The sequence below is a fragment of the Oncorhynchus nerka genome, linkage group LG8 (assembly GCF_034236695.1).
Source record: "Oncorhynchus nerka isolate Pitt River linkage group LG8, Oner_Uvic_2.0, whole genome shotgun sequence".
Lineage (NCBI taxonomy): Eukaryota > Metazoa > Chordata > Actinopteri > Salmoniformes > Salmonidae > Oncorhynchus > Oncorhynchus nerka.
In genome coordinates this window covers 53,130,614-53,152,680 of record NC_088403.1, presented here as the reverse complement: position 1 = coordinate 53,152,680, position 22,067 = coordinate 53,130,614, and the positions used below count along the sequence as shown (strand labels likewise).

At 45.0% G+C, this 22,067-nt stretch overlaps 1 protein-coding gene across 5 annotated transcripts in view; it reads left to right on the top strand.

The window, feature by feature from the left end:
• The window catches only part of LOC115133557 (peroxisome proliferator-activated receptor gamma coactivator 1-alpha-like), a 65,134-nt gene that overhangs the window by 3,133 nt on the left and 39,934 nt on the right, over positions 1–22,067 (top strand). For all 5 annotated transcript variants that reach the window (XM_029666931.2, XM_065021907.1, XM_029666929.2 and 2 more), the window contains exon 2: positions 1,951–2,130. In XM_029666931.2, coding sequence (XP_029522791.1) covers positions 1,951–2,130 — 180 coding nt within the window. The remainder of the gene's footprint in view (positions 1–1,950; positions 2,131–22,067) is intronic.

Below are 22,067 nucleotides of genomic sequence, written 5' to 3'. Positions count from 1 at the left end.
GTTTTAAAAGACAGCCAGAAATTGGTGGGATAAAGTGTTGGCCTGCCCGTTGACATCATCAGACTGTTAATTGGTTATTAGACCAATAAGAAAGAGAGTTCCAAACCTCTCTGCCAATAACAGCTAGTTTTCAGTTTTCCTTCCTCTCCCCACTCAGACCACTCCCAGATAGTCCTACCCAAATGGTTGCTTGAGAAATTGTCCTAGCTAAGAAGCTATTTTTGTTTCTTTTTGGCAATTTGATTGAAAAAAGTCACAGTAAGGTACTTAATTGTTACCCGGAAATGATTTGACATTGAGAGAGAAATAAATACTGCATTGGGCCTTTAAGGTCTGTGGATCTCCTCAATCGCAGTTCGATGAAGCCAATGATTTGTGTCTGAAGCACAGCGAGGCAGCTGTCGTATAGACATAGGCCCCTACATAAAAGCGGACAGTGAATAATGAAATGTCAACAGGTAGAATTTAGCATCAACGAGGCCCGGTTTGGATCACAATGTGCCGTGTGGAAAACAACCCTAGCGTTGGAGTGAAATCTGTGCCATCGGCTACTGTTACCATTGTGTTGACGCACCCATGCGCCCTGGGCAACCAGTCAGGTGTCAAATCTAGCCACGCTGTCATTCAGATTGACCTATCAGTGATGTGAACAGAGAGCAATAGTAAGAATACCCATGCATTATGAGCCTTTATGAATGTCTTGCCTAGTTTGTTAGGCTTGCAGGCTTTCATGGTCTACTAACCATGCAGTATGATAACTAACCATGCAGTATGACAACTAACCATGCAGTATGACAACTAACCATGCAGTATGACAACTAACCATGCAGTATGAAACCTAACCATGCAGTATGATAACTAACCATGCAGTATGAAACCTAACCATGCAGTATGATAACTAACCATGCAGTATGACAACTAACCATGCAGTATGACAACTAACCATGCAGTATGACAACTAACCATGCAGTATGAAACCTAACCATGCAGTATGACAACTAACCATGCAGTATGAAACCTAACCATGCAGTATGATAACTAACCATGCAGTATGACAACTAACCATGCAGTATGACAACTAACCATGCAGTATGAAACCTAACCATGCAGTATGACCCCTAACCATGCAGTATGACAACCTAACCATGCAGTATGATAACTAACCATGCAGTATGACGCCTAACCATGCAGTATGACAACTAACCATGCAGTATGACACCTAACCATGCAGTATGACTCCTAACCATGCCGTATGACTCCTAACCATGCAGTATGACACTTAACCATGCAGTATGACAAATTAGAAAAGGTACGCCTATCAATAAAGATCACTTTTTATAATCAGAACTGTCACGGATCCCTCTGGAACTTTCATTGTGCACACCTGGTCCCTATTCCCACTGATTTTATTTGTATATATGTGCCCTTTGTTCACCATGGTGCGGTCGATTATTGTTACATTGGTGCGTGTGAGTACCTGTTCTGTGTGTTTTGGGCTTTCACGCCCTTGCGGATTGTGCAGATGATTACGGGTCTCGTCCCGTGTGATAATCATTGTGCGCTAGTGTTATTTATTCGAGGTACTCCTCGCTCTTTTGTTTTGGGTTACTACCCTGTGTTTTGTTACGTGTTTGTTTGGTCTTCGTACCCGTGCCTTTACACGGCACGCCGTAATTTGGGTTTAATAAAAATACGAATCCGGATCTCCGAATCTCTTCATACCAACGTGACAAGAACCATCAAAGAAGCATTGAATGTTCTCAAGGTCTGGATGGAGTGTGCAGATATGGCATCATAACCATGAATACCTGTGGGGTTAATGTTACCTTGTTAATTCATGTGAAAGACTGCCTCTCATCATTTGCCTCAGTGTGTGTGTTTGTGTATCGCTGCGCACCTTCGTGTGTGTTGATGGGGTTTTTGACTCCTCCCATCTTCTTGTCTCCCCAGTGTGCTGCTTTGGTTGGCGAAGACCAACCCCTCTGCCCGGACCTCCCCGAACTTGACCTCTCAGAGCTTGATGTCAGCGACCTGGATGCAGATAGCTTCCTGGGCGGGCTCAAGTGGTACAGTGACCAATCAGAGATAATTTCCAGTCAATATGGCAACGAGGCTTCTAACTTGTTTGAGGTAAGAGAGCATATCATACTACATCTTGTTTTTCTTTCCCAAGTCTCTCTGGTCTCCTTTTTACCCCAGAGTCAGGTAGCCTAGCGGTTAAGAGCATTAGGCCAGTAATCTAAAGGTCGCTGGTTAGAATCCCCTAGTCGACAAGGTGAAAGATCTGTCGATGTGCCCTTGAGCAAGGCACTTAACCCTAATTGCTCCGGTAAGTCTCTGGATAAGAGCGTCTGCTAAATGACTCAAATGTCAAATTATAACATGATTTATGATATGGTCATGAACTATTTACAGATTTAATGGTAGCCTGGACTCATGTCCGATACATTTTCTTTTCTATTTATGAAGTGTAGGCCAGGTAAATGAACTCTCCAGAGGTCACCAGATTGAGCTCAAGTCAGCGATTAAAAACAAACGCGTGCCACACAGACTCGACTCTGTACGCTGAGGTCGCCATCTGTCGAAAGCCTTCCAGATACTTGATAAAAAACCTCCCGCCTAGTAATAGTATGTAGTATTACTGACTTTATTGAGTTAGTTTATATCCCCCCCCTGAAAAGTACAAAGTCAAGTTAACAGGGGGGCCCAGCGATAAGCCCAGAGACCTTTGTCCTGGCTTTTGGCTTCTCTCTCTGACAGTACCTCATTCATCCCCCACGTCCTTCATTCCAGTCCAGCCACAGCTCTGCTCTGCTGCAGCACACATCTAACGAAAGACAGGTAACAACTTCCACTAGCACGATTAAACCCGGCGCTTGGCCGTCGGCCATATTGCATAATCCCCCCCCTTCCACAGGGCTTGGGAGTAAAACTTTCAATGTTCAACCCGCTGCACTCTCTCACATTCAGGGGAAAGTCCACTGAAAGCAGCATGCTGGCGGGGCAATAAAGCCATGAGCTACGAGAGCCAGTTCATTACTGGTTTATCACCGGGGAGATAGGCAAGGAAGACAGAGATTGGTGCTGGCTTGGCTGGGGAGAGGAGAATGCTAGGGGGATGCCGCTGTGTTTCTGTGGCTCGTCGTGTTTTGGGGTGGACATGTGTTTGTCTCAATGGTCCAATAGGGGAGAAGTTGATAGCAGACGGAATTCTTTACTCACACACACACACTCAAATATACGCAAACACACACCTCCCTGTGGTCCTTCAACCTCCTACCAGGGGTGGCCCTAGACAGTGCCCTGTGCTCGGGGGTCCGTGGCTCGGGGGATGGATAAAAATGGCTGTCAAATCAAATGGTATTTATCACATGCGTTGGATACAACAAGTGTAGACCTTAAAGTGAAATGCTTACTTACGAGTCCTTAACCAACAATGCAGTTTAAAAAAAATACAGATAAGAATAAGAGATAAAAGTAACAAGAAATTAAAGAGGAGCAGTAAGAATAACAATATATACAGGGGGGTGCCAGTACAGAGTCAATGTGCAGGGGCACCGGTTAGTTGAGGTAGTATGTACATGTAGGTAGTGTTAATTAAAGGGACTATGCATAGATGACAACAGAGAGTGGAGGGGAGGGGGGGAAATGTGAATAGTCTGGGTAGCCATTTGACTAGATGTTCAGGAGTCTTATGGCTTGGAGGTAGAAGCTATTCAGAAGCCACTTGGACCTAGACTTGGCGCTCCGGTACCACTGGCAGAGAGAACAGTCTATGACTAGGGTCATTGTGTGTGTGTGTGTGTGTGTGTGTGTGTGTGTGTGTGTGTGTGTGTGTGTGTGTGTGTGTGTGTGTGTGTGTGTGTGTGTGTGTGTAAAAGAGAGTGCCTGTGTCACGTTTTAAAACAGCATGGAGCTTAATACTCGTTGAATCCTTTTTTGAGAGAAACCAGCACAGTATGACGTGTGTGTGTGTGGGCAGATCTGTGCACTTATCAACATACAGGAAAACAGTAGTAAACTACATTATTTCAACACCCATACTACACCACTGGCTCTGCCTTGCCATGGGAGACAACCCAAAAACGATAATGAATGTGATGCATTTCAAATGAGCTCGCTTTACAATCAACTAATGTATTCCACCCTTGTACTGGCAGTTGCCATCTGGAATTGGAAAGTGGAAAGTTTTCAAGTTGCCATACGAAGTGCTCAGTACATCATACAGCAACGCTGGGAGTTGGCTCTTGTTATTGCTAATCCTTACTAATCTGACAGGGGGAAGTTGGTTGGTTCTAAGTGTGTGTGTGTGTGTGCGTGTGCGCTCACAAGTCAGATGCTGGTAGCTGCTAACGCACTTCCGGCACTTCCCTGATTGGACTGTGTGGGGCACTGCAGCACCCAATCACAATGTCAGGTTTCAGAATAAGTTCATGATTGGTCAGCTCTTGTGGGAGACAAGTTGGCACAGGGGATGTTTTATTCTCCCTCTCTCACAATCTACTGCCACTGTTTTCTTTCACTACCTGACTAGGGGTTAGGTAGTTAGGTCATTTCAACCCAAACCTTCAACAATGCACAAACGAACACCCACTCACCCACTCACTCACTCACTCACTCACTCACTCACTCACTCACTCACTCACTCACTCACTCACTCACTCACTCACTCACTCACTCACTCACTCACTCACTCACTCACTCACACACACACACAAACAAACAAACACACAAAGTGCAGTTTTTTATCCCGCGTGTGTGAATTATCATGGAGTTCTTCTAGTGTGCACAGAACAGAACAGGGTTGGCAGGCAGATGAGCAGAGAGAGAGACAGAGAGCGAGACAAAGAGAGAGACAGAGAGCGAGACAGAGAGCGAGACAGAGAGAGAGACAGAGAGAGAGACAGAGACAGAGAGAGAGACAGAGAGCGAGACAGAGAGAGAGACAGAGAGAGAGACAGAGACAGAGAGAGAGAGAGACAGAGAGAGAGACAGAGAGAGAGACAGAGAGAGAGACAGAGAGAGAGAGAGAGAGACAGAGAGAGAGACAGAGAGAGAGACAGAGACAGAGTGCGAGACAGAGAGAGAGACAGAGAGAGAGACAGAGAGAGACAGAGAGCGAGACAGAGAGAGAGACAGAGAGCGAGACAGAGAGCGAGACAGAGAGAGAGACAGAGAGAGAGACAGAGACAGACAGACAGAGAGACAGAGAGAGAGATAGTATCAGGGAGCAGCAGCAGAAAAGGCATGGTGGATTGTTGCAAACTTGACAGCTGATGCCCTTAAGTGCCAGTCCGCTTGGCCAGGATTTATCCGGCCCATCTCCGGGGCTAAAATGGTGGAGTTGAATCTGGAGGAGGTTGGGAGTGATGGTGGTAGTAGGGGAGTGGAGGCTGCGCTGCTCCCCAGGGAGGGCACCTGGAAGCTGGGTGCAGCTGTCACCGTGGGGCCCCTCTCTGTAGCGTGGGTGGTAGGAAGCAGGAACCAAAACAGGGGGTTGTGTTCTAGGCTCCTTCTGGCTACTGCACACAACTCTAGTGAGGGAGGGGGAGAGAGAGAGTGAGCGTTAAAGAGAGAAACTGATAAACATAGGGCGACAGAGCGAGAGTGATGGAGACAGCGAGAGAGGGGAGAGAGAGCGACAGAGGCAAGAGAAAGAAATCTTTGTCTTTCCTTTTTGCTTTTTTTAAAGAACAGCCTTTGAGAATCCTTCTTAAAATGGACAGACTGGTCATGTACTTCAGTATCAGTCCTGCACTTCTTGTGGAAATGATTGGAAAGAACAAAAAGTAGTGTTGTATGATGCAGATGCTGCCGGCCGCGTAACAGGCAGTGGAACATGTGTAAACAGCCTTCTTATTCCATATCTTGAAATTGAAAATGTTGCTTGCTGCTGGTGTGGGTGCGTGTGCGCGTGCGTGTGTGTGTGTGACTAGTATAAAGTGTTGATATAGTGTTTGTGGTATATGTGTGTGTGTGTGACTAGTATAAAGTGTTGATATAGTGTTTGTGGTGTGTGTGTGTGTGTGTGAGACTGTCTGCTTCTGCACGCACGTTATGCGTGTGTATGCTGTCTCTTGGACTGCCTATTGTACTCTGCCAGCGATAGTCCAGTGGGATCCGGCCTCTATGCTGAGAATGGCACACAGCCTCTTACCAAGCCAGCTATCAGTCTGGACCACAGTGTTCTCCAATACCTCTTCAACATGGCCCGGCCACTAAACCAACACTTTCTATGTCAGACTTTGGCTTTTTGGGGCTTCCAGTGGGTTCATACTGGGATTATGTCCAAAACTTCCCAACCGCCTGCCAATGTGGAACGAGAGTCACGTGGGATCTCAAAGTTACTCCAACCGAACGACAGATCTAGAATTAGAGCTGTGAACATGAAGCAGACCAAACTCTGGTCCTACTGTATGTACACACGTCCTGCTGTATGTACACACGTCCTGCTGTATGTACACACGTCCTGTTGTATGTACACACGTCCTGCTGTATGTACACACGTCCTGCTGTATGTACATACGTCCTGCTGTATGTACATACGTCCTGCTGTATGTACATATGTCCTGCTGTATGTACATACGTCCTGCTGTATGTACATACGTCCTGCTGTATGTACATATGTCCTGCTGTATGTACATACGTCCTGCTGTATGTCCTGCTGTATGTCCTGTATGTCCTGCTGTATGTACACACGTCCTGCTGTATGTACATACGTCCTGCTGTATGTACACACGTCCTGCTGTATGTACACACGTCCTGCTGTATGTACACACGTCCTGCTGTATGTACATACGTCCTGCTGTATGTACATACGTCCTGCTGTATGTACATACGTCCTGCTGTATGTAAACAGTGTTCTGTAGCTTAGAACATAAATGCATGTGACTCTGGATGACAACATAATGATGTTTGTTTTCAACATTAGGGCTGTTCTCCTAAAGAAGTTCATCCACCTTGTTTTGTTTCCCTGTCACGATACAAATGAGTATCGCGATATACTGGTATCGTCCCTGCCCTACCTAGGATCAGATGACATTATCTTCACTCCCGACCTAAATCATTAGGCGCATTAAACGAGATCTAATCCTTTATCAGTTGAGAGGTGCAACTTACTCTCCACTGCGTCAAATATGGCCGCCGTCTTCTTGTAAGTAGGGAGTGGAAGTAGCATTAGGTCAATGGCAGGCGTCCTCAGACACACGGATCAAGCCGTTTAAAGACGACTATCCCCAGCTGTCAATCACTCAGCATTACAGAGTAAAGCAATCAGACGATTAAGTGAGTCTCTCATTAAGGATAGCGAGGAAGTCAACATCACTAGAGGTAAAACAAGATGTTGAGTGTGTCGACAAGTCGATGATCCCGCGGGCTGAGTGATCGGCGTCGTTTTCACTGCAGGGATGGAATTGGGCCGCGGTGGTAGAGTGCCAGCTGAAATCCCCCCACTGATGAATTTAAAGCAACAGAGGCGGGAGCGAGAGGGAGTGGAGAAAGACAGAGGATTTAGAGCATTAGCCAGGCAATGTACTGTATATGAAATGGCTTTTTCTGCGTCGATCGCACACACACCTGAGCGCACACGCACACATTAGATTAGTCATCGAAGGTGGGCGATCTTTCTTGCGGCAGGATTGGGATTGTTAGGCGGAGAAGGTATTGTGCCTGGGAGAGGCTCCTCTGCAGTTTGTTTATTTCTTGTTGACATGTTTCCCTGGGCAGAAGCAGTGCTTAGTCATAGCCGGGTGAGGAACAGAAAGGCAGTCCGGATTGATTAAGGGGATGTGTGTGTGTGTGTGTGTGTGTGTGTGTGTGTGCTTGGAAGTGCTGAATGTGTCAAGTTTAAAATGTCTTGTTGAATAGCCCCCCTTCCCTACCCCTAGACACATACTGTACAACACAAGTAGAACACTTGCACGCACATACCATACACAATTCCACACACACACACACACAGGCACAATTACTAACACACACCAACACACTTACACACACACAGACCCTCATCGTTCCCCGTTACCAGTCCCCGCTGAGCGGTGGCTAAGTTTATTTTGCAAATTTATGCTGACATTTGAGTGTACAGCGCCGGGGTGCCTGAATTATCATACTGTACTGTATAATACGATTTTCTCATGTGAGCCCTATTAAAATCAAACACACTTCCCCTCATTGTTAGGGCCCCTGCTTTGTCCACACATTATCAGGTACCAAGATAAGACCCAAGTGCAGACTGTGTGAAGTAACCATGTTTATTGTAACCACTGGGGCAGGCAAACGACAGGTCAAGGCAGGCAGGAATTGATAATCCAGTCATGGCCAAGGTACAGGACGGCAGGCAGGGGCAGAGACAGGCAGAGTGGTCAGGCAGGTGGGTACAGGGGCAGAGACAGGCAGAGTGGTCAGGCAGGTGGGTACAGGGTCAGGACAGGCAAAGTGTCAAAAACCAGGAGGATAAGAAAAGAGAAATTGGAAAAAGCAGGAGCTGAGACACAAAATGCTGGTAGGCTTGAACAAACAAGACAAACTGGCAACAGACAGACAGAAATCACAGGTATAAATACACAGGGGATAATGGGGAAGATGGGTGACACCTGGAGGGGGGTGGAGACAATCACAAAGACAGGTGAAACAGATCAGGGCGTGACACACATACAGTATTTGCACTTGCAAGGCTCCCCTTACTCTGAAAAACAAAGGCGATCTCTGCAACAGTGTAAGAGACCCAGGGATCTGTCATTCTGACTGTAAAGTAGTCTTGTTTTTTTGTGGGGGAGGGGTGTTGCAAGTGTGCTGATCAAAATGTTTTGTTCCAATACTCCCTTCTGTAATACACACACGTGTAGACTAATAGGAACACAGACACACCGACAATAAGGCTGTTGCGGTGACCGCATTACCGTCACACCGTTTAGTCACGGTAATTAGGCTACTCCAAGCTCTGATGCTGCTGATGGTCATTAGTAGTCTACCAAACTTGCTAACTCTATTGCACTCTATTGTCCCTGTAATCACTCTGACATCAATGCAAATGTGATCGAAAATCGAATCAAACACTTGACGAGAGCCCATGAGCACAATATTTCTATAGGCTATGCAATTGAGTGAGAAAACAGAGTGATGGCCTCTATTAAAAAGAGGAGGATCCCATCAGCTTTCTATAGGCTAGGCCTACTATATTTATTTCTCAACTTTCCTAATATTAATATTAATATCACATTGCTTCTCTTAACAACAGGAGCATAGCGTACCTGGCTGGCATGAAAATTAACCATGGGAAAAGCGTCCTCCATTTGCTATTTAAGTGCATAGATGACATGTATTTTTTTCCGCTGCCCCTGTTTCGAGACAGGTGCATGATAAATGGTCCATTCTAAATCAAAACAAATTTCACACATATTTTATTTAGTATATGTAAAGACAAGATGAAATCAAGAATAGTCTGATGGGTGACAATATTAGCCTATCACTTGTGAATTATATATTATCACTTCTGAATGATGCCCAGCATAAAGCAAAAGCAGTGCCTTTTTAAAACTTTTTTGAATCATAGTCGCACACCACATGTAGCCTAGCCCATAGGCCTAAATGTTTTGATAAGGTTTGAATCACAACTAGTGATGCACCAATATGACATATATGCTGATACCGATATCCAATATTTTCCTTGCCAAAAGAAACGATACAGATAACCAATATTTAACATTTTTGCAGCCTTTTAAGTATTCTAGTACAGTTAAATAATTAACACACACACATGGACGCAGCGGTCTAAGGCACTGCATCTCAGTGCAAGAGGCGTCACTACAGTCCCTGGTTTGAATCCAAGCTGTATCACATTCGGCTGTGATTGGAAGTCCCATAGGGCAGCGCATAATAGGCTTAGCGTTGTTCTGGTTTGGCCAGGGTAGGCCGCTATTGTAAATAAGAATTTGTTCTTTACTGACTTGCCTAGTTAAATAAAGTATAGTTAAATAATACACACACACCACACTGATCAAAAAGTTATTTTGTTTGCATTTACGTCTGTCCCCATTTCCAGTAAAACCTAATCAAAACCTATTTTTTTCAGTTACTTACTGTGCTGGTTCGTTGTTCATTTATTCAGTCGTTTCATTCTAATTCTATGGAACGCCGTTTGGATCTTTGCATGTCAAAAAAGATACACGTCAAATAACACTATGATTAATGGTGTCGGACCCATCTATGTGAAGCTAGCCACAATAAGGATTAGCTACAATAGTGGACTTTGCAGTTAGCCTTCAAAATAAAAGTATGTCATTGACAGTGATACAAATGCATACAAATAGTAGATTTATGCCATAATTGAATAGATCATGCTAAACAAGGTTGGAATGTTGTTATATAAAATCAACATTGATCCCCAATCCGTAAGTAAAGCTGTACAGTGCAATATGATTGTCAATACACACAATAGGATGACTGGGGAGGTGATTTCACACAGTCACAGTGCACGATAAGAGCTACAACGCTAATATTTGCATAAACGCTTCAGAACAATTGTGTTCTGTGGGTGTCACCAAGTAGACTGATACCCCAATTCATTGCTTCACATTCCAACCTTGTTTAACATTATCTAGTCTAAATATGGCATAAATTCCACCAATTGTAGCCTTCTGCATCACTTTCAAAGAGGTACTTTTATATTGAAGGCAAACTGCAAATTCCACTATTATGACTAATCCTTACTGTGGCTAGCTTCACAACACATAACCCTCACTAGCCAGATGAAGCTAGCTGGCTGCTTATAACGTTAGCTTTGGGCAACAGAGTTAAGTAGCTGGCTAGCTATTTATTTTCATGAACTGAAGTTCAATTTCAATACGCGAACAACAAGTGGCTACCTTGCAAATACTTACTCACAAGGATTTCTAAATCATTGCTAAGAATAGTGAAAGTGACTGCAGTTTCTACTGGCCAATGTTTTCAGGCTGGTTGTATTGGTGCTAGCTAGGTACCAAGCTAAATCTAGCTAGATACCCCAGAAGTTGAGGTGGAACAAATAATGCTTTATTACCAACGAGGTATTGTAAACACATCGTTCGTGGATGGTGTTTGCTTGTTTGCAGACATTTCTGTGCATCTTTGACAGTGCTACTGATAGTAGTGATGCTGCTTGGCTTGCACATGCAAATTCAGAACACACAACATTCTATAATAGAACTGTTATTTGACGTGTCAAATTTAAAGCTTATTTAACGCGTCAAATAGTGTTATTGTCAAATAGTGTTATTTGACATGTATTTTTTTTGACACGCAAAGACCCAAATGAAGTTCCATAGTATGTCGTGAAGCTAATAGCAGTGACACTATTACTGTGTAACTCCAGTAGGGCAACATCTGAACAACAGCTCACTTGGTAACGTTAGTGTGTACCGGTGCTCGACCAGTTGAGCAAAAAGCGAAAAGCCAACATCACCCACGACAGAGAACGCTTTGACATCGTTTTTGAAAACATCGGAGGTAAACTAGACATCGGGCCGATAACGATGTTGGCATCTTTAGCTAATATCAGCCAATTCCGATATGTTCACCAATATATTGTGCATCCCTAATGACAACTAAAGTGGCTAAATAACTTCTTAAAGAACATTAATCTGCTTTACAACGAGTGTAGACCCTAACTGGCATACATTCGCAGCGCCTGAGTTTGAAGTTTGGGGAAGATCATTTTCACCATAAAAATGCACCTCTATAATAAAAGCAGTACATGCATAATCACATTTGTGGTCACTTTTGATAATGGTCTTTTCTCGCTAATGGAACATTTGCACTTTTAGCCTACTGCCATGTGCGCATTGCTGCGCTTATAATGTGAACAAATAGCCTAATAGTCTATCAACATTTAAAGCTAAACGTTCGGATCTGTTGCGTCTTCCTCATTGTGTAAAAAAGTCCCAGACTATGTTTGGAATATTTACTTCTCGCACAGAATAGAATAGGTCAACTTTTGTACTATGGGGGATAGTAGATTGACATAGGCTAGTGCTTTAGCTGTTCGTTAGACCTACTCATCTTGCTGGCTGACAAAGTAAATGTGGACCGTTCTTCCAATATCTTCAATATGCACCTCGGAATTGGATAAGGAAGCACGCAGTTGCATCCCTGATGTGTCTGTCTTCACTTATAGCCTGTGAGAAAGACCTGATCATGTTATGGAGAGCCACGCAGCACTCAGGGAGAAGGGAATTATAATTATTATATTCAGCCCAAGTGCACAATGGAAACTGGCCGCAAATAGGCATCGATTTTTTTAAGGTGCGTTACGGCCACACAAAGGGGATGCCGCCGTGAAATTTGAGACATTATCAAGTGCTTGTCAAATTGTGAATGGTAGACTGTGTACAGCCTGAGCAAACCTTTTTCAAATCATCATTAGTCGCATCATGCAGCCTTAGAATGTATTAAAAATCTAAACATATAGCCCAACATTTGTAGAACAACTAAAGTTACATTAATAACTCTAAATGAAGCATATAGGAGTACCTATTTCTTTGTTAACCACTCAACACAGAATAGCCTCATGTACAGTCCCTCAAATAGTTTGGAGAAAATATCCTTTCTATTATATTCAGCTATGTATTCTTCATACTATAAAATAATATAAAATAATGCCACGGGATTCTCTCTAAGCAAATGTTGTCTGCTAAATGAACTAGTGTAACCCACAGCCATATGTCATAGCCAGGTCACGGCCTAACACAAGGACAACTCAGTATGTTATTCTGTTCTTCTGAAATACATTTTCTTCATACCATGTTTCTTTAGACCTGTCTAACATATATAATTGATTTATTGTGATTTATTAGACTTTTTAAAATGTAGATGCTACAGAGGTCTGTATCAGTGGCTTGTAGGCTATGAGTGGAAGCCAGGAGATGCTAAATGTGTTCATGTTAATTAACAGTCAATTACCGTGAGACCGGAAGTTATTTGCTTGACAATCACCGTCTGACTAAATTTTGTGACAGCCACAGCCCTAACTGACAAACGCACACACATACACACACGATGGTTGAGTCCGAGCGTTATCTCCAAGCGTCTGTCAGATTCACTCCACAGCAAAGACTCTCCCTCTTTCTCCTTCCCCCTCTATCCTTCTCTCTCTCTCGATCTCTCCCTCCCTGGTAGAACAGTCCACTGGCTCTCCAACTCTCTCTCTCACACACACACACACACACACACACACACACACACACACACACACACACACACACACACACACACACACCATCCGCAAGCAGCCCTGTTAGAAAGTTTCAGTGGGCATAAACAAATGAATTCACCCCAAGACTCTTTGACTGGCTGGCTGACTGGTTGACTGACTGGCTGGCGGACTGACTGACTGGTTGGCTGACTGGTTGACTGACTGGCTGGCTGACTGGTTGGCTGACTGGCTGGTTGGCTAACTGACTGGCTGGCTGACTGGTTGACTGACTGGTTGGCTGACTGACTGACTGGTTGGCTGACTGACTGGTTGGCTGACTGGTTGGCTGACTGGTTGACTGACTGGTTGACTGACTGACTGGCTGGCTAACTGGCTGGCTGTTTGTCTCACCTGAGTCTCCTCAAACATATTGGCTGATTTCTTCTGGTTAATATGACACCTGCACACACACACACACACACACACACACACACACACACACACACACACACACACACACACACACACACACACACACACACACACACACACACACTTAGAGTGTGTAGAGTGTGTGTGTAGAGTGTGTTTGTGGGTGTGTAGTGTGTGTGTGTGTGTGTGTGTGTTTGTGTAGAGTGTGTGGGTGTGGGTGTAAAGTGTGTGTGTAGAGCGTGTGTGTGTGTGTGTGTGTGTGTGTGTGTGTGTGTGTGTAGCGTTTGTGTGTGTGTAGTGTGCTAGCCGGACCTAATGTTTCGGGGGTGTGTGTGTCTAATAATATAATCTGAACTGGATGTACATTGCCTGGATGGAAAACCCATTGACTGTGACATCTGACGACACCAGGCTGGCGACCCACTATGGGACCTAGAGTCATGCCTGTCCCCTTCCCGAAGGCCCTAATGAGGACATGGGGGTAAAGGTTAATCATGAAACGGTCACGTCAAAGTAGACAGTGTTCACCAGCCACTTGAGTCAAGCCCCCATAGCTGGTTTATTGTCTATTAGGATAGGTTGTGTTTCCTTTGAGGTTGTAATGTGTGTGTGTGTGTGTGTGGGGGGTATTTTAACTGTATGTGTGGGAGGGTATTTTAACTGTGTGGGGGTTATTTTAACTGTGTGTGTGTGTGGGGGGTATTTTAACTGTGTGTGGGGGGTATTTTAACTGTATGTGTGGGAGGGTATTTTAACTGTGTGGGGGTTATTTTAACTGTGTGTGGGGGTTATTTTAACTGTGTGGGGGGTGTATTTTAACTGTGTGTGGGAGGGGTATTTTAACTGGGCAGGGGGGGTATGGGTGTGTGGGGGGTAGGGTTGCACATTTTGGGGAATATTCAGCGGTTGAACCTTCTGTGGGAATTAACGGGAATATATGGGAATTAAATCAAATATATGCAAATTAATATTAGTACCATTGTATATATTTACCCATTTATCATATGGAGACAGAAATATAAACATTTTACCTTCATTTCATAAGTATAAATGATTGCAAATGATTTAATCCTTCCAATAGAAATAAAAAAAATACTATTTAGTTATGAATTTTCACTTTAATTAAATGAGTTGACTCTTCACATGGGATGATTTCACTGAACAACAAAAGAAAGGGAATATTGAATGATCCCCAATGATCCATCGCATCTTTCAAAAATCTTTTCAACATACATCTGTAAAATGATAGTCTAGAAACAAAAGCTTTGGTTGTCTTCCTCTCAGGCTTCCATTTCTTCTCCCTGGACCTCCTCAATGTCCACCTCTTGAACATCAGACTCTGAGGCCTCATCTTCACATCAAATCAAATTGTATTGGTCACATACACATGGTTAGCAGATGTTAATGCGAGTGTAGTGAAATGCTTGTGCTTCTAGTTCCGACCATGCAGTAATATCTAACAAGTAATCTAACATTTCCATCTTCACTGTCACTTTCCAACCTTGTTGAGGATGGCTCGTTGTCAGTGTCAAAAAGCTTCAAATTTGCATGGATGGCCACCAATTTTTCAACCCTTGTATTGTTCAGCCTGTTGTGTGCTTTGGTGTGTGTGTTCCCAAACAAGGACCTGTTTCACTCTGAGGCAGCTGATGTTGGTGGGATTTGGAGGATGATGGAGGCAACAGGGGAAAGAGCCACAGATCCACAAAGTCCCTTCCACCAGGTGGCTGATGAGATGTTGGCACGACTGCCATATTGCATCACCATCCTAAAGCCCTTGCTTGGAAGTGTACTTCACCAGACTGCCAAGAACCTTGCCCTCATCCAGGCCAAGGTGGCGAGACACGGTAGTGATGACACCATAGGCCGTGATGATCTCTGCACCAGACAGGATGCTCTTGCCAGCGTACTTGGGGTCCAACATGTACGCTGCGGTGTGTGTGGGCTTCAGGCTTCATGCTTTTTGATGTATTTCAGAACTGCAGTTTCCTCTGCTTGGAGCAACAGTGAAGTGGGCACGGCAGTACCAATTTCTTCTCTTACATCTGCAAGCAGAGTCTGATGAACATCAGACAGGATGGGATTGTCTCCCTCAATGGCTACTGCTATAGGTTTCAGGAGATTCAGGCTGCTTACCACTCTCTCTCAAAATACATCATCCAGGAGGATCCTCATGATGTGGCTGTCCATATCGGCAGACTTTGATATGGCCATTTCGTGGAGAGACTCCTTCCTCTCCAGGAGACTGTCAAACATGATGACAACATCACACCAACAGGTGTTGCTGGGCAGCTTCAATGTGGTGCTCTTATTCTTCTCACTTTGCTTGGTGAGGTAGATTGCTGCTATAACTTGATAACCCTTCACATACCTAACCATTTCCTTGGCTCTCTTGTAGAGTGTATCCATTGTGTTCAGTGCCATGATGTCCTTGAGGAGCAGATTCAATGCATGAACAGCACAGACAGTGGGTGTGATGTGAGGGTAGGACTCCTCCACTTTAGACCAAGCAGCCTTCATGTTCACAGCATTGTCTGTCACCAGTGCACATACCTTCTGTGGTCCAAGGTCATTGATGACCGCCTTCAGCTCATCTGCAGTATAGAGACCCGTGTGTCTGTTGTCCATTGTGTCTGTGCTTTTGTAGAATATTGGTTGAGGGGTGGAGATGATGTAGTTCATTATTCCTGGCCCACAAACAGCTTTCTCTATGATTTGCTTCGTTCAGAAATCACACAATTGCCTGTTTGCATTAGAGGTGAACCAGTTGCATACACAGCTTGAGCAAGACATTCATCAGCATTTCTCTGACTACGCTCCTCCATTGAGTCAACAACAACTTCTGATTCCAGGAGGACCATGAGCTGTTGATAACGATAAGGTGTCTGATTAATCATTTTCACCTCAAATACAAGTAGAGGGACTTTTGTGTGTGTGGGGTGTATTCAAACTGTGTGTGTGTGGGGGGGGTGTATTTTAACTGTGTGTGTGTGTGAGGGGGTGTATTTTAACTGTGAGGGTGGTGTGTGTGTGTGTGTGTGGTGTGTGTGTGTGTGTAAGAAAGGGGGTGTATTTTATTGGTATGTGTGTGAGGGGGTGTATTTTATCTGTGTGTGTGTGAGAGGGTGTATTTTAACTGTGTGTGTGTGGGGGTGTATTTTTTCTTTCTGTGTTTGTGTGTGTGTGTGTGTGTGTGTGTGGGGGTGTATTTTATCTGTGTGTGTGTGTGTGGGCGGTGTATTTTATCTCTGTGTGTGTGGGGGGGTGTATTTTATCTGTGTGTGGGGGGTGTATTTTATCTGTGTGTGTGGGGGGGGTTTATTTTACCTGTGTTTGTATAGGATGGGTGTATTTTATCTGTGTGTGTGGGGTGTATTTTATGTGTGTGTAGGTGAGGGTGTATTTTGTGTGTGTGTGTTTTTCCTTCTGTGTGTGTGTGTGTGTGTGTTGTTCTAAGAGTGAGATTAAGGAGTAAAGTTGTCAGGCCGTTGCTGCACTAAATAGACACGGACACTTCCTCCAGCTATACCAATAGCTAGTGTGTGTGGTGTGTGAGTGTATGTGCGCCTGAGCACGCACATGTGAGTGAGACAACTCAGAACAATATGGTTCCATTTGCATGTGATAAATGACTAGCCGCTGCACTTCCATAGGCTTCCTGTGTGTGTATCTGTGTGTGTGTCTGTCTGTGTGTGTCTGTTGGTGGTTGCGTGGCTATTTTTAGTGCGAGGGGGTAATCTCTACTAAGAGCCTTTCAGGACCACTTCTGTTTAACCAGGCCAGAAATGCTTAGCCCCCCTCACCCACATATACACAGAAACTCAAACAGCAAGCCAACCCTTCCTGTATTATTTAATACTGTATTCTTTCAAATGGGTGTAAGAACACTGGATTCCTGGAATGCTATTTACACACACAGACTTATGCAATGGGCACGGAGCGAGAGAGAGATGGAAAGAGGGAGAGAAATAGGGGTAGACAGAGAGAGAAAGTGAGAAAAAATAGGGATAGAGAGAGGGGCAGAAAAAGAGAGAGAGAAATAGGGACAGAGAGAGATAGTGAGAGAAATAGGTGCAGAGAGGGACAGCGAGATAGTGAGAGAAGTAGGGGTAGAGAGGGACAGAGAGATAGTGAGATAAGTAGGGGTAGAGAGGGACAGAGAGATAGTGAGATAAGTAGGGGTAGAGAGGGACAGAGAGATAGTGAGAGAAGTAGGGGTAGAGAGGGACAGAGAGATAGTGAGAGAAGTAGGGGTAGAGAGGGACAGAGAGATAGTGAGAGAAGTAGGGGTAGAGAGGGACTGAGAGAAGTAGGGGTAGAGAGATAATGAGAGAAGTAGGGGTAGAGAGGGACAGAGAGATAGTGAGAGAAGTAGGGGTAGAGAGGGACAGAGAGTTAAGTATGGGTAGAGAGGGACAGAGAGATAAGTAGGGGTAGAGAGGGACAGAGAGATAAGTAGGGGTAGAGAGGGACAGAGAGATAAGTAGGGGTAGAGAGGGACAGAGAGATAGTGAGATAAGTAGGGGTAGAGAGGGACAGAGAGATAGTGAGATAAGTAGGGGTAGAGGGACAGAGAGATAGTGAGAGAAGTAGGGATAGAGAGGGACAGAGAGATAGTGAGAGAAGTAGGGGTAGAGAGGGACAGAGAGATAGTGAGAGAAGTAGGGGTAGAGAGGGACAGAGAGATAGTGAGAGAAGTAGGGGTAGAGAGGGACAGAGATATAAGTAGGGGTAGAGAGGGACAGAGAGATAGTGAGATAAGTAGGGGTAGAGAGGGACAGAGAGATAGTGAGATAAGTAGGGGTAGAGAGGGACAGAGAGATAGTGAGATAAGTAGGGGTAGAGAGGGACAGAGAGATAGTGAGATAAGTAGGGGTAGAGAGGGACAGAGAGATAGTGAGATAAGTAGGGGTAGAGAGGGACAGAGAGATAGTGAGATAAGTAGGGGTAGAGAGGGACAGAGAGATAGTGAGAGAAGTAGGGGTAGAGAGGGACAGAGAGATAGTGAGAGAAGTAGGGGTAGAGAGGGACTGAGAGATAGTGAGATAAGTAGGGGTAGAGAGGGACAGAGAGATAGTGAGATAAGTAGGGGTAGAGAGGGACAGAGAGATAGGGAGAGAAGTAGGGGTAGAGAGGGACAGAGAGATAAGTAGGGGTAGAGAGGGACAGAGAGATAGTGAGATAAGTAGGGGTAGAGAGGGACAGAGAGATAGTGAGAGAAGTAGGGGTAGAGAGGGACAGAGAGATAAGTAGGGTTAGAGAGGGACAGAGAGATAGTGAGATAAGTAGGGGTAGAGAGGGACAGAGAGATAGGGAGAGCCAGTGAACAAAAGAAAGAAGCCAAGAGGGAGACCTTCAATCCATTGGTTCAGTGATTAGATGTGAAGCGCTATCAGTCCTGTGTGATCCTCCACTTCTACTCTCCAGGAGAGGCATATCGATCAGAGGTGTGCAGCCCTCCCCAGACCAGCTCAGCCACCTTTAACTGAAGCTAGCATTTCTTCACTAGTGCCTATCACTAGCCTATAGCCAGCCCCTTGGCCCCTACTCCATAGAATAGGATGTCTTTGTCTGCACTGGAAATATACAATTGGCTTTATAGACCGGATTTAGTTTGTCTGTTCGGTCTCTTGCATGTTGTTTTGCAGTGTCTCCTCTTCAAACTCTGTCCCCAACCTGGTCATTCCAGAATTACACTCAGATCAGTAGAGCTATGCTAACCTTAGAGCATGCATATGGTTCCAGCTTGTGTTTTTCTATAATTGAACGTTTGGTCTCAGACAGGGCCTTAAATAGTTGAAGAAGCTCTTGAAGTAACTCCTTGCGCTTGAGAGAGTGGGATGACTCACATGGCTTGACAATCAGCACCACCGACAGACAGTAGGCTAGGGAGAAAGCTGTGGCACGGACATTCTCATGGTGTGTGTGTGTGTGTGTGTGTGTGTGTGTGTGTGTGAGAGAGAAGTGTGTGTGTGTGTGTTAAGAGATTAGCGTGTTCATTCTCACTGGCAGGAAGAACACACGTTTGTTATGAAACTGTGCAATGACACATTCAGGGAATAAAGTGTTTGTCCTCTGTGAGTGCTGTCGACCTGATTATCTAGCTGTCTCAAACAATCGACTCTTTCCAGGAGAATCCGTTTTCCCAAAAAGTGCTAGCTCCAAATCCCTCCATCCCAGCTCCATTGCTCACAAAGTCCAGGCACGGACCAGGGTTACCTGGTGCAGCACCCTGACCTGAAACGGGGGGGAAACAAAGCCACACCCATGCTCAGAAGTCAAGGTAAAAGATAATGCGTTTATTTAGTAATCAGCAAATAGCTTTAATGCAGTAGGTAAGTGCTGAGGTCTGTAAGCTTGATAAGATCATTTCAGGTGTTATCTCCCCTCTGTATTGTACTCCGCGTAGAGTGTAAATTGAATAGGGTGACCTTTTGCCGCATAATCAAATTGACTGCATTTTCCAAAAAGATTTCTGTGGTTTCAATTACCATACATTTGTGATGTTGGGTCCATACTCTCCAACAAGCATACACAATACCCCCCCCACACACACACACACACACACATTAGAAGCAGAAGTGTGCTTCCCTGCATAACAATATTTTCCTGTTTGCATCCCAGTACACAACACTACTGTGTGATACAGTATCTGTCCACCCCATCCTTGCTCTCTCCTTGCTCTCCCCATCCTCCTCTGATAATACTGTGACAAATGAAAAGGCCTGCAGCCGTTGATGAGCTTGGCAGGGTCTGAAAGGTCAGGAGAGGGAGGGAGGGATGGAGGGGGGGCAGCGGATGTTATCCTTGGCCGTTCTGTGAGAAAAGGAGAGGCTTTGACCATTCTGCTCTCTCTCCTTGCAACCCCCCCCCCCCAATTTGTGATGGTTTTGTTTGTTACACTGACGGTAACGGTTACCGACGTGCGTGAAGGAAACGTGACAATGTCCGTTTAACTGGATTGATGTCAGAGCAGCCCCTCCTCCACCCATCTCTCTCTCCTTCTACTCACCATCTACGCGCCGACACGTACCAAGGGATGCTTAGCACTGCAGATTCATGGCTGCCTACTCAAGCAAACAGCTATTTGCATGTTATGAGAAAAACGGCCAGAAAATATTCCCTTAACTCACTTCTGTATATCCAGTGGAATGTTTGATAAAAGCAAAGCACTCGTGTCAGAATTCCCATTTCACCTAAGTAGGAACGCCAGCGCCTTCATTTCTTGCATCGACCTGGCTAATACAAAACATTTTTTACCCCCAGACCACCACGGCAAAGAGCATTCAAACATTGGTGTATAATTACATTGGAGTAAAACAAACCGAAGAACACCATCTGTTGGAAAGAGGGGAAAAAAACGACAGCAGCTCTGCGTTAGGCCTTAGATATAGATTCTCCTGCTCACACTGTTAATATAAACCCCCCTCGTGGTTTGGCTTCAGCTGTTTGGTGATCGCAGGGCTCTCCTGGGCCCGTAACACTTGTGACTAAAAGCCTCTCCTTAGACTAGCGATTCTAGTACCTGGAGAGTTTCAGTTGTCGTCGGCAGTGGTGGTGGGCGGACAAGTCCAAACTTCCTGGAGGGGAGTAGAGTTTGTTTTAAGCTTTCTGTTCCCCCTTGCTGGTGGTGTATCACTGTCCTTCCCTTCGTTTGTTGCTCGTTCGAGAACTAGCTGTTGTGTTTGTGTGTTTCTGTCATGGGTACACCTGCTTAGAGAATCCTGACCAAGGATGACATTTTATTTCATGCCTGCTGATGATGATGATGTTGTGGTGGTGGTGTATTTTTTGCCGACTCTCTCCTGACTTTTGACCCCGAGGTACAACAGTACTGTACGACATGCAAGGCTGAAGTCTAAAAATGGCCGTAGGGCGAGGTGGCGTCAGCAGATCTCCGAGACCTGGTCTTGTTTCAGGTCAGGATTTCAGTCAGGAATTGTGGCAGGAGTGCTGGAACTGTCGGTCAAAGACTGTCCGTCAACCTTTTACAAAGCAGAGTAGAGTTTCTTGGGAACACGTCTAGGTTTCTCTCAGAATCCGAGCGAGTTGTCAGGTTTGACGGTCTTCGACAGAGAATTGGTCACCGGAGGATTTTCTCCCTCTCTTCCTCCCTCTCTGTCTCTGTCTCTCTCTCTCTCTGTTCTCATCTGATAGCGCTCTAACGGTCCAAATGGTTCCCAGGAGACACATCAGCGCTCCCTCGCTCGAACACTTCTCTCTCACACAGTCCGAGGCTTCATTGACATGTCGAATGGAGTTTCCACTGTAGAATATTCACACTGGTTGTCAATGGGAGTGACATCTGACAGAGATGTCCTGTCTTTGACGTCACTCCTTGATGTGATGCAACTGAGAAACCGCGTGTGGGCCAAAAGTTCTGGTTTGGATCAAACGGTCAATGGTTATTGTACTACTGCAGGATCTCTATTAGTACATTCCTAGGAGCTTAGGCAGGTGTGGAGAT